The sequence below is a fragment of the Bos indicus genome, chromosome 22, assembly GCF_029378745.1.
Source record: "Bos indicus isolate NIAB-ARS_2022 breed Sahiwal x Tharparkar chromosome 22, NIAB-ARS_B.indTharparkar_mat_pri_1.0, whole genome shotgun sequence".
NCBI lineage: Eukaryota > Metazoa > Chordata > Mammalia > Artiodactyla > Bovidae > Bos > Bos indicus.
In genome coordinates this window covers 60340235-60351642 of record NC_091781.1, presented here as the reverse complement: position 1 = coordinate 60351642, position 11408 = coordinate 60340235, and the positions used below count along the sequence as shown (strand labels likewise).

Below are 11408 nucleotides of genomic sequence, written 5' to 3'. Positions count from 1 at the left end.
ATCAGTGGTGAGTTGCTATAAAAATAGCTGAAGAATAGAGAAACAAATCTAGATATGTACTGTGTACATGTGGACAATAGTTTACCATGAAGCTGGCTTTTTAAATTCAGTGGCAAAACAATGCAATCTTCAATAAAGGATAAGAGCTATATAAAAATCTATGTAATTGGTGGAGATCTATATGAAAACAGTCTATCCGGCATAATGTGTGCCAAGTCACTTCAGTCGTGTCTGACTCTTTACAACCGCCAGGCTCCTCTGTCCATGGGATTCTCCAGCCAAGAATACTGGAGTGGGTTGCAGTGCCCTCCTCCAGGGCATGTTCCCAACCCAGGGATCAAATTGTCCTGTGTCTCTCAGGTCTCCTGCCTTGGCACAGGTTCTTTACCACTATCGCCACCTGGGAAGCCCAAAAGAATATCAATGACCAGCATGCAAATAAAAAGATGTTTAACTTTAGATATAGTAATAGGGAATTGCAACTAAAATTAAAAGAAACTTTCTTCTCTCTCACGCTGGTGGAAACCTAGGAAGCCTATCTTGCAGCAAACACAAGGCTTCCACTTGGAAGGTGTTTTTTAGCTTGGCTGAGAAGGGTGCTAGAGATGATGGGAGGAAAGGGAACGGTCCCCAGTCACTTTCTGGTGTGGCCCCAGCTCTGTGTGGGACCTTGAATGCAGAGAAGGCACAGGCAGCTCTGATGGAGACCCCTTTGGCTACTCAGACCCCACCCGACACTCCCAGGTGGGCACCTCCTTCCCTTGCTAATAGGTACAGAAGGCTGGAAAACCATTGTGCCAAGCAGGCAGCCAGAATGACCACTAGCTCTAGGAGGAATCGTGTCAACTTGTAGCTCTTATTACAGTGCAGTGTCGTTTCCTTAGTTTGTGCATACATTTGAATGAATTCATAGAACCCTGTTAAGAGTCCCGTGATGGGGAGGGGGTGCAGCTGCAGGCGGTGGAAGTGGGGCAGCCAGTGCCAGGATGGTCTCCCATCAGGTCTGAGAGTTGGGGCTGCAGCCCCTTCTCCCCTTTCCCAGGCCCACACCCTTTGCTGGGCCTTCATCCCAGATCTGTTCTTTCCTCCTTGGGACACCGCAGGGGGTGCCCCAGTTCCAGATCCCAAACTCCACTTGGGGCGCACTTTGGCAGATCAATGTCAGCACTTCTCTGGTCACCGCGTCCATTACACCTGTGGCCCAGCTAGACAGGCGTGAACACGACGCTCTGGCACGTCGCGTATCTCCTGGACGCTGAGAACCGTTTCCCGTCCTCCTGCTGGCAAGGCCCTGGCCGCTCTCCTCCGGTCCGCTCTGCTCCCTCACGCTCTCCGAGCTGGGCCCTCGGCCTCCTTCTCCCGCCTCAGGGGCTTCGCACGAATTGCCTCCTCCACCGCCTCCTCCCCTGAGAGGAGCGTCCGCCAGGTCCAGCTTCTCTCCCGCATCGCGGCGGCGTCGTCTTCCTCAGCGCCGAGGAGCTCAGTCACAGGCCCGTTCGCTGCCTTTTCACCGCGAATCTGAGGGGGCTCCGCCCGCCCGGTGCGGCCTCCATGGTGTCCTGGCCCCCTTGGCCCGGCCCCCTCGTTCAGCCATCCCGCCGCGCGCTGTCTGACCTCGGTCGCCGCGCCGCGTGCTCCCGGTCCGGCGGGAGGCGCCGGGAGACTACAGCCCCCACAATGCCCCGCGGCCCGCGCCGGGATTGGCTGGACTCCGAACGGCCGTCAATAGGACGCGGTTTTGTTGGCAGGTGGCGCCGGTCCCGTAAGCGTCGGCGCTCCTGAGCCGCCTCCCGCCATGGGCAGCGCCGAGAGCCGCGAGGGCCGCAGGGCGTCTTTCGGGATGGACGAGGAGGAGCGGGTCCGGGTGCTGCAGGGCATCCGGGTGAGCGGGCGGCCGGCGGGAGGGCGTTTGGAGGCGTGCCGTCTCTCGGCCGCGGGAGGGCCGCGAGGGGGAGGGCGCCTCAGGCCTGGTCTCCTCCGGGTGACAGGATGGGCGGGGATGGGGGGCGGGGCTTCGTTGCCCGACTGTCGCCCCGGATCCGCGTCCTCGCCGCCTTCGGACGACGATGCCTGTAAGAGGACCACAAGCTGCACCCGTTGAGTTCCGGAGCTGCGCTGCTGACCTGACTGACCGCCTCCCGTGCCAGCCCCTCCCGACGCCCCCGCCCCCTCCCCGGTGCCAGCCCCTCCCGACCCCCGCCCCCCGTTCGCTGGCCTCGAGGCCTCGTCCGTCGAGGTGCGACCTGCTCCGCTCGCGACCCCCGCACGGGGCTGTGTTCGCGCCCCCAGTTTCCCTCAAATCCGCTCCTCAGTTCTTGTGGTTGAGGTCTCACCTCAGCGTCCTTCCGTGACAAGGTTTGAAGCGCCTGCCCACCCCCGCGGCCACACACGGGTTTTTGTCGTGGCTCTCGCTCACCACTGTTTAAAACCTATGTGCAGGCTTCAGTTCTTAATTGTGCTTCCTGCCGCAGTGTCTCCGCCTTGAGGCCAAAGCTCTTGTCTGACTGCAGCCTCCCTTGGCTCACGTTTGAGTCCTCAGCCCGGGCCGTGGGCTGTGGTACCCACTTTGTGGGTATCCTGTCAGTGAATTCTCCATGGCCCTCTGAGAAGTCGGCTTCTGTTGGCCCATTTTGTGGCCGGAGGACAGCTGAGGCTTGAAGTACTTCTCACGTCAAGCTTAGCAAGTTGGCACTGAGCGAGGCCGACTCCAGGAGCCCCCTTCCTCCTGCACCTGTGCCTCGCATGTCGTGGGTGCTTTTAGACCGGTGCTGAGTGATTAAACGGAGAACCCAGTGAAGCAGGCACCAAGTGTCCATGGAAGGCACTCAGCCGGGCCTTGGTGAATTCACTAATTAGGGAGGTGGCTCAGAAAAGGAAGTCAGGCACTCTGACTTCTCCAGAGATGCTCATTACCTGTGTGGCCTGGAGTGAACAGCTTTATCTTTTGAGTCTCAATCACTACATCTTTAAAAAAAAAAAAAAAAAAAAGGAGAAGCTGTGATAATCCTAGATGCTGCCTAGGAGAAGATGATAGGTGTGCGTGTGTTTAGAAAAAGTACAGTGGTTTGTGGGGTCCTCTATTCTCTGCCTAGCCTACTTAGCATTTTTGGTGCTTACTAGGTGTTATCCAGTCTTGACCTGACTTGAGGCAAAGACAAAATGGGGAGAAGATGGCTCAGCTCCTGTTGGAAGGTTAGAAGCAGACCTGAGTCAGAATTTAGAAAGATGCTCCAGGCTCTGTCTGGGCACTCGCCCACCGTTGTTACCTGGTTTGGGGATTGTTGGAAAATCTGGTCAGTCGGAGGCTTCCTAGGGAACTCCTTTAAGTTGATAGAGGAGCACCCTCTCTCTTGGGTTTTATAACAGATGGGTACATTTTAATTCTAGTTCTTTTAGCAGTTCTGAAAAGTATAAATCCTCCTTAAAACTGGAGAATCAGGCTTAGAGAGATTAGGGAACTTCTTCAAAGTGTTACCTCTGGGACTTTAACCCAGATCTTTCCAGGACAAGCAATAGCCTTTTCTCACAACTCCAAGCTCCAACCCACGTACATCCCCAGTGATATGTAAGGCACTGTGAAAATTGTGACAGCCTCTTGCTGGCTAGGCATGGCGCTAGTACCCTGCTTATTTCTACCAGAAACTGTTTCAACTAGAGGGAGCTTTGGGCACACTCATCAGACAATGACTTGTGCAGAGGCATACAGGTGGGTGATGGCCCCAAGCTGTGAGAGCCCTTTCTTCTTTCCTCTCTTCCTCCCTCTGTTCTTTCCTCCATTCCTTCCATCTGTCCATCCATCCATCCATCCTTCTATCTACTCGTGTGCCTAGTTTGAGAGAGGGAACCAGAGAAAGGAGGTGACGGCAGTGCAATGGTTGGCATAAGGTTTTCATGCTAACAAAGTGACTTGAGGTTGAAGAGTCCACCTTGTCTTTAAGCAGGTGAGTAAAAATTACTGGAATAGGTTATTGGATAAATCAAATGAGAAATTAATGTAATAGAAAGTGGATGCGAAAGAAGAAAACCTGCCTGCTCCTTCAGAGAAAGTTAAACATTTCTAAAGACCTTGTATTTAATCCCCCTGGCCTGGTCCTGGAAAGCCCTCTAGTTCCCTTAAAATTATGTGCCAAGGCCTTGCTAGTTTGCATACTTTAGTTGCTCAGTCATGTCTGACTCTTTGCGACCCATGGACTGCACACTTACTAGCATTAATTTACATATTGAGTTCAAGTCCTAATTCCAAGGAAGGTAAAAAAAAATTAATGCAAAATGCTGCAATTATATTCACCTCCATTTTTTTCTGAGCAAGCATGTGTGAAATACATACAGATGTTATTTCAGTTAGTATGTTTAATGTCATCCTCCAGTAAGAGCAGGTATGCACATGGCCAGAATGTCCTGTATGTGACTGTTCCTGGTGCCCCTCGCATACCCATCTTAGGTGACTCAGTTAAAGTTGGTTGCATGTCAGCATGTTCAGTTCAGTTTGGTTCAGTCCCTCAGTCATGTCCGGCTCTTTGCAACCCCATGGACTGCAGCACACCAGGCTTCCCTGTCCATCACCAACTTCCGGAGCTTGCTCAAACTCATGTCCATCGAGTCGGTGATGCCATCCAACCATCTCATCCTCTGTCGTCCCCTTCTCCTCCTGCCCTCAATCTTTCCCAGCATCAGGATCTTTTCCAATGAGTCAGTTCTTCACATCAGGTGGCTAGAGTTTCAGCTTCAGCATCAGTCCTTCCAGTGAATATTCAGGACTGATTTCCTTTAGGATACACTGGTTGGATCTCCTTGCAGTCCAAGTGACTCTCAAGAGTCTTTTCCGATACCACAGTTTAAAAGCATCAGTTCTTCCACACTCAACTTTCTTTATGGTCCAATGCTCACATTCATACATAACTCCTGGAAAAATCATAGCTTTGACTAGATTGAACTTTGTCAGCAAAGTAATGTCTTTGCTTTTTAATATGCTGTCTAGATTGGTCATAGCTTTACTTCAAGGAACAAATGGCTTAATTTCATGGCTGCAGTCACCATCTGCAGTGATTTTGGAACCCAAGAAAGTAAAGTCTGTCACTGTTTCCGTTGTTGCCCCATCTATTTGCCATGAAGGGATGGGACCGGATACCATGATCTTAGTTTATTGAATGTTGAGTTTTAGGCCAGATTTTTCACCCTCTTTCACTTTCATCAAGAGGCTTTTTAGTTCCTCTTTGCTTTCTGCCATAAGGGTGGTCTCATCTGCATATCTGAGATTATTGCTATTTCAATCTTGATTCCAGCTTGTGCTTCTTCCAGCCTGGCATTTTGCATGATGTACTCTGCATAGATGTTAAATAAGCAGGGTGATAATATACGGCCTTGACATACACCTTTCCCGGTTTGGAACCAGTCTGTTCCATGTCTGGTTCTAACGGTTGCTTCTTGACCTGCATATTTCTCAGGAGGCAGGTCAGGTGGTCTGGTATTCTCATCTCTTTAGGAATGTTTCACAGTTTGGTGTGATCCACACAGTCAAAGACTTTGGTGTAGTCAATAAAGCAAAAGTAGATGTTTTTCTGGAACTCTCTTGCTTTTTCTATGATCCAGGAGATGTTGGCAATTTGATCTCTGGTTCCTCTGCCTTTTCTAAATCCAGCTTGAGTATCTGGAAGTTCTCAGTTCATGTACTTTTGAAGCCTGGCTTGGTGAATTTTAAGCACTACTTTACTAGCATGTGAGATGAGTACAATTGTGCAGTAGTTTGAACATTATTTTTGGCATTGCCTTTCTTTGGAATTGCAATGAAAACTGACCTTTTCCAGTCCTGTGGCCACTGCTGAGTTTTCCAAATTTGCTGGCATATTGAGTGCAGCACTTTAACAGCATCATCTTTTAGGATTTGAAATAGCTCAGGCTGGAATTCCATCACCTCCACTAGCTTTGTTCATAGTGATGCTTCCTAAGGCCCACTTGACTTCACCCAAAATGTCTGGATATCTTCTCCTGGAGATCTGGCTCTAGGTGAGTGATCACACAATTGTGGTTATCTGGGTCATTAAGATCTTTTTGGTATAGCTCTGTGTTTTCTTGTCAGCCCGTAACTCTTCCAACCAGTTGACCCCCGATCCCCTGCCCAAGTCACTCCCCAAGGCTGCTGCTCTAGCGATGTCTCCAGGCTCCTTTCACCCTCAGAGCTACACCATCTTCACCATCATTCAGTGCTCCAGGAGGCAGGTCTGGAGCACTGCTGAGGGGAAGACCGGAGGAGGTAGTGAGACATGAGGGACAGCCCCCATGTGCCCACACCGGAGGCCATGTGCCCTCCACACAGGCTTGGGTACCACACTGACCCACCACCTCAGCAAGTGCTCACTGTGAACTGGGCCTGGCCTGGCAGAGACAACAGGGGACAAAGCACAAGGTCTGTCCCTATGGAGACCTCAGTGCAGGATGAGGAACTAAGAGAAAGGAAAAAGAAGAAGAAAAAGAAAAACTCCCTGCAAGGGCCATGAAGGAAATAAAAAGGATAAGAGCGATGGGGCTTCCTGGTGGGCTGGTCAGACAGCTCCTCAGAGGAGGTGACGGTGATAATGGGCCTAGGCCAGCAGGGAGAGGACTGTCTGTTCCGAGTTGAGTGGTTTCAGGGTGCTGTGTCATCTGGTCCCCAGGCTGACCCTGTGAGATCTCACCCCTGTGTCAGAGGTGTGGGAGCAGGTTCAAGGAGGGGAAGGAGCCCCTGGTTACAACAAAGTTGTGGTAGAGCTGGAAGCTCAGACTTTCCAGCTCCGTAGCCTGTGTGCTGGCAGCCGCACGGTTGGGATGGTGGAGAGAGGTGGCCAGGTGATGAGGCTGGACAGGTGATGCAAGGCTCTTTACACTTTACTCTTGATACAACATGGTGGTTCTCTAAACAGGTGGAGCTTTGGAAAGATTTTATCTGAGGATGGTTTTTAAAAAAATGGCTTTGCTGCGATTTATTTTACATATCAAATTCACCATTTCAGTGTTTTTTGTTAAGCAAATTTACTGAGTTGAACAATTGTCACAATGGAATTTTAGAACATTACAAAGCCTAAAAAGGTCCCTAGTACCTATTTGCGGTCACTCCCCGTTCCCACTACCCGCACCATGTAACCACTAAGCCTTCTGCCTCTGTTTTTTTTTTTTTTTTTTGCCTTTTCAGGATATTTCATATAAATACATCATAGATATTTCATGTCTAGTTCCCTTCACTGAGAACAATGGTCTTGGTGTTGCTTCCTCGGCATTGTGTGTCTTAGAAATTCCTTTTTATTGCCAAATGGCATTTCATATGGACTCTCTGGGTTTTATTTATTCAGTCAAATAATGATGGCATTTGAGTTGTTTCTAATTCTTGACTGTTTTGAATAATATTGCTGTGAACATTTGTGTATATGTTTTTTTGTGAACATAACATTTTCATTTCTCTTGGATAAATAACCTAAGAGTAGAATTGCTGCGTCACTCTGTTTTTAAATTTGGTAAATTATTAGGTTTAACTTTTTAAGAAACTGTCAAACTATTTTCTAAAGTGACTCTACTGTTTTACATTTCCCCCAGCAGTGTATGAGATTCCAGTTTCTCTGTATCCTCACCAACCCTTGTTACGATCTTTTTGTTTATAGCAATTCTAGTTGAGTGTGAAATGGTATCTCGTTGTTTGAATTTGCATTTTCCTAATAACTAATCATGTTGGATGTTTTTTCTTGTGCTTATTTTCCACTCACATATTTTTGGGGTGAAATGTGTATTCAAATCTTTTACCCACTTTTAATAGCTTTTAATGGGGTTATTTATCTTTATTATTGAGTTGCAAGATTTCTTTATTTCTTGGTTACAAGCCCTTTATGATGTTATGATTTGCAGATATTTTCTCCCAAGCTGTGGTTTGTCTTTTGATTTTCTTAATGGTGTCTTTGAAGTGCAAATATTTGTAGTTTTGATGCGGTTTAGTTTATTAATGTTTTTCTTTGAGTGGTTGGACTTTGGTGTCATATCCCAGAAATCTTTGCCTAACCCAAGGCTGTGGAAATTTTCGCTGGTGTTTTCTTCTACGAGGTTTATAGTTTTGGCTTTTACATTTATCCATTTTTCGTTAAATTTTGTGGGTGTTGTGAAGTAAGGCTCTAAGTCAGGTGTTCGCAGTTTTTCTGTAGATGACCAGGAAGTAAATACTTTGTGTTTTGCTGAGCAGAAAGTCTTTATCACCGTTACTCAACTCTGCCGCTTTATGGTGAGAGCAGCTACAGGTAGTATGTAAATGAGTGGGTGTGGCTGATCCATAAACTGCATTTATAAAATCAGGCTTTGAGTTGGATTTGGCTTACGCCCCTGAGCATGTTGAGCTCTGTCAGTCTTTTTTTTTTTTTTTTGTATGAAATACTTAATTTTTCCAGCTCCATTGTTGAAAAGACTACCCTTTCCCCATCTGAATTATCTTGGGACCTTGGTGAACATCAGTTGACCGTAAAAATAAGGGTTCAGAATTTATATCTTGACTCTCAATCCTGTTTAAATTCCACTGCTCTGTATGCTATATGTCTATCTTTTTGCCAGTACAAAACTGTCATGATTTTTGAAGCTTTGTGGGAAGTTTCAAAATAGGGAAGCATAAGATTCCAATTTTGTTCCTTTTTTCCTCACGATTGTTTGGCTGTTTTAAGTCCTTTGCATGTCCACACATATATTAAGATCAATTTGTCAGCTTCTGTAAAAAGTTTGTTGGGATTTTGGTGGGGTTTGTGTTGAATCTATAAAATTATGTTGGGAGAATTGTCACTTTAACAATATGGAGTCTTCTAGTCTGTGAAGATGAAATCTCTTTTTCTTTATTTAGATCTTTTAAAGTTTTTCTCAGTGGTGTTTTATACTTTCAGTGTATAAGGCTTGCATTTCTTTAAAAATTATTCCCAAGCATTTTATTCTTTATGATGCTATTATGAGTGGAATTGTTTCCTTAATTTTATTTGTGAATTCTTCACTGCTAGCATATGGAAATGCATTTCATTTTCATATATTGATCTTGTGTCCAGCACCTTTGCTGAACTCATTCATTAGCTCTAATAGGGTTTTCTGGTTGTGTGTGTGTGTGTGTGTGTGTGTGTGTGTGTGTGTGTGTGTATTCCCTAGGGTTTATGTAGGTACTATCATGATGTCTGCAAAATGAAGACAGTTTAACTTCTTCCTTTTCTGTCTGGATGCCCTTACTTTCTTTTTCATGCCTTGTTGTGTTGGCTAGAATGTCCACTACAGTATTGAGTAGAAGTGGTGAGCGCACATGTCTTGCTGCTGAATTCAGGGAGAAAACATTGTCTTATGCCACTGAATATGTTAGCTGTACACTTTTCATAGTTACTCTTTATCAGATTGGCGGTTTTATCTTTTAATATTCTCCACCACCCCTTCCTCTGCGTCCTTATAGCCTGTTTTTCTTCCGTAAGCTTGGGGAGTGCAGACTGCCTTGCTCACTAGCTCCCGGATCATTAGTATGCGCGTGTTACATTGTGTGGTTGGATTGGCTACTTGAGGATCATTTTCATCCAAGCTGGCGACCTGTGACCTGAGACCCTTACTCTTCCGCTTTTTACTCTTTCAAGGCTTCACTCTTTCCTCACATGTGCAGCAGACTTCCTTTTCCACCCTGCCATTGCCCAGTGACATGCATCTCGAATGTCTCGGTGCGATCATCAGCACTCCTGACTGTGTCATGTTACATCACATCCTTTGGTTTAGCACCTGTTAGGATTAGTGTGGAGAACAGGAGAGGCCAGGGGACCTGGCCTGGAGCCTGACTCCCAGGGGGCCACATCTCCCTCTTTACGTGCGGGGCAGGGCTGTGCTCAGCACAGGTGCCTCACTGGCTTGATCGTGAGTCCTCCCCACTCTTGCCCAGCTCAGCGCTGACCATTGGTGAGTTCTGTGGATGGCTCACAACAGGAAACACTGACTAAGACAGCCGGGAGTCGAATAACCCAGTTCCCCTCAGCTTTGCTGCGAGCACACGTGTGCTCACATCTGGGTGTGGAGTCTGGCAATGTGGCTTGGGTGCTGGTCCCAGGCCGGACACTTTCCGGGTGGGCTCTCCTCGATGCTCCCAGAGCACCACATCTCCTGGTGCTGAGGTCTCTGGACACAAAGGAGCTGATTCTGTGGGGCACAGAGCACTTTTGGGCCCTCCCCCACACCCCAGCTGCTGAGGACGAGGGTCGTTCTACAGGTGGGATGGTGCCCTTGTTCCTTGGCTTGGGCTCCCAGACTCGCTGTGTGTGGGGACAGTGGAGCTGGCGATCAGGGCACCTCTGGCCGTCCTGTAAGGTCCTCTGGGTAGTACCGTGGTGTAACCAGTAATGAATTTACATGGTGTGAGCACCCAGGTGACTTTCAGGTGTGTACCTCATGGAAGGTGAAATTCCACGCTGACACCTGTGACTGTGCTGAGCACTGCTGAAGATCTTCCTGGGTCAACGGTCAATTAATGTAAACATAAGGGGGCTGTCCGCTTTGGCTCCTATAGGCTCATCTCAAGTCCACTTGCTCTCTGGACCCCGCAGGTTCCCCCCTGGAGGGAGGTCACTGTGCGTCTCCTGCAGCCCCCCTGGTTTCCAGGATCCCACTGCTGTCCGTGCAAAGCGTTTCCTGTTCAGCCCTCTTTCCTTCCTGCACCCCGCCCTGGCCACCTCCTTCGTCCTTGCTTATGAGCTCTTGGTGACTGGATTCTAAAGCCAGCCCAGAGCTGTCCCGACGCTGCTGCCGGGCTCCCTGCGGTTCCCCCGGATTCACGTGTCCCCCTGCCCCTCCTGAACGTGTCATGTTCCTCATGTATGAAGCTCCATCCAGCCAGTCCTCACCCAGAGGCTGGGTGCACTTTTGCTCTACGTCCAGTGACAACTCTTGCGTCTTCCCTTCCAGCTGCTTCTGTTTTACCCTCTCCTTTTCCCCCTCAGGAACACTTGATCTCCCTCCTTCCCCTGCATCTCTGATAAATTGTTCTTTCTCCCAATAGGCTTGCCTCCCACAAATCTGTCCTTGCTGGTGCTAGCAGGGTCATGTGTTTTGAAAAGGTAAATTTTACTTCTGAGCAGGTATCAGGCAATGGTGATAGAATCCAGACCGTTGCAATGGAGGTTCCTTCCTTGCGGGTCTAGCGGCCTTACTCTCAGAGGCAGCCCCACCAGCTGCTGGGTCAGTGATCATCCCAGGGTTGATGCTAAGGATGCAGCCCACTTCCATCTCATTCTTAGGTGCTTCCTGCTGCCTCCAGCGGTTCCCAGGCCTGACTCCCGGGGCCCTGTGTGTGCTGGCATCACTTTCTCCTGTCGTCGCCCGTCCCTTGGGGAGGATCTGTGCTCCTGCCCTGCCGTTTCACGCTTCTGTGCTCCTCTGTCTGTAGGACTCGCCCCCATCCT

The 11408-nt window shown here is 48.6% G+C and overlaps 1 protein-coding gene across 2 annotated transcripts in view; it reads left to right on the top strand.

Annotated features, from left to right (window-relative positions):
- The first annotated feature begins 1726 nt into the window (after positions 1–1726).
- Positions 1727–11408, top strand: part of CHCHD6 (coiled-coil-helix-coiled-coil-helix domain containing 6) — a 99757-nt gene continuing 90075 nt past the window's right edge. The window contains exon 1 of one of the 2 annotated variants that reach the window (XM_019958100.2): positions 1727–1882. In XM_019958100.2, coding sequence (XP_019813659.2) covers positions 1796–1882 — 87 coding nt within the window. In that variant the 5' untranslated portion in view covers positions 1727–1795. Of the gene's footprint in view, positions 1883–2051; positions 2073–11408 lie in introns of those variants that run through there. The other variant, XM_070777042.1, reaches the window with a different exon arrangement.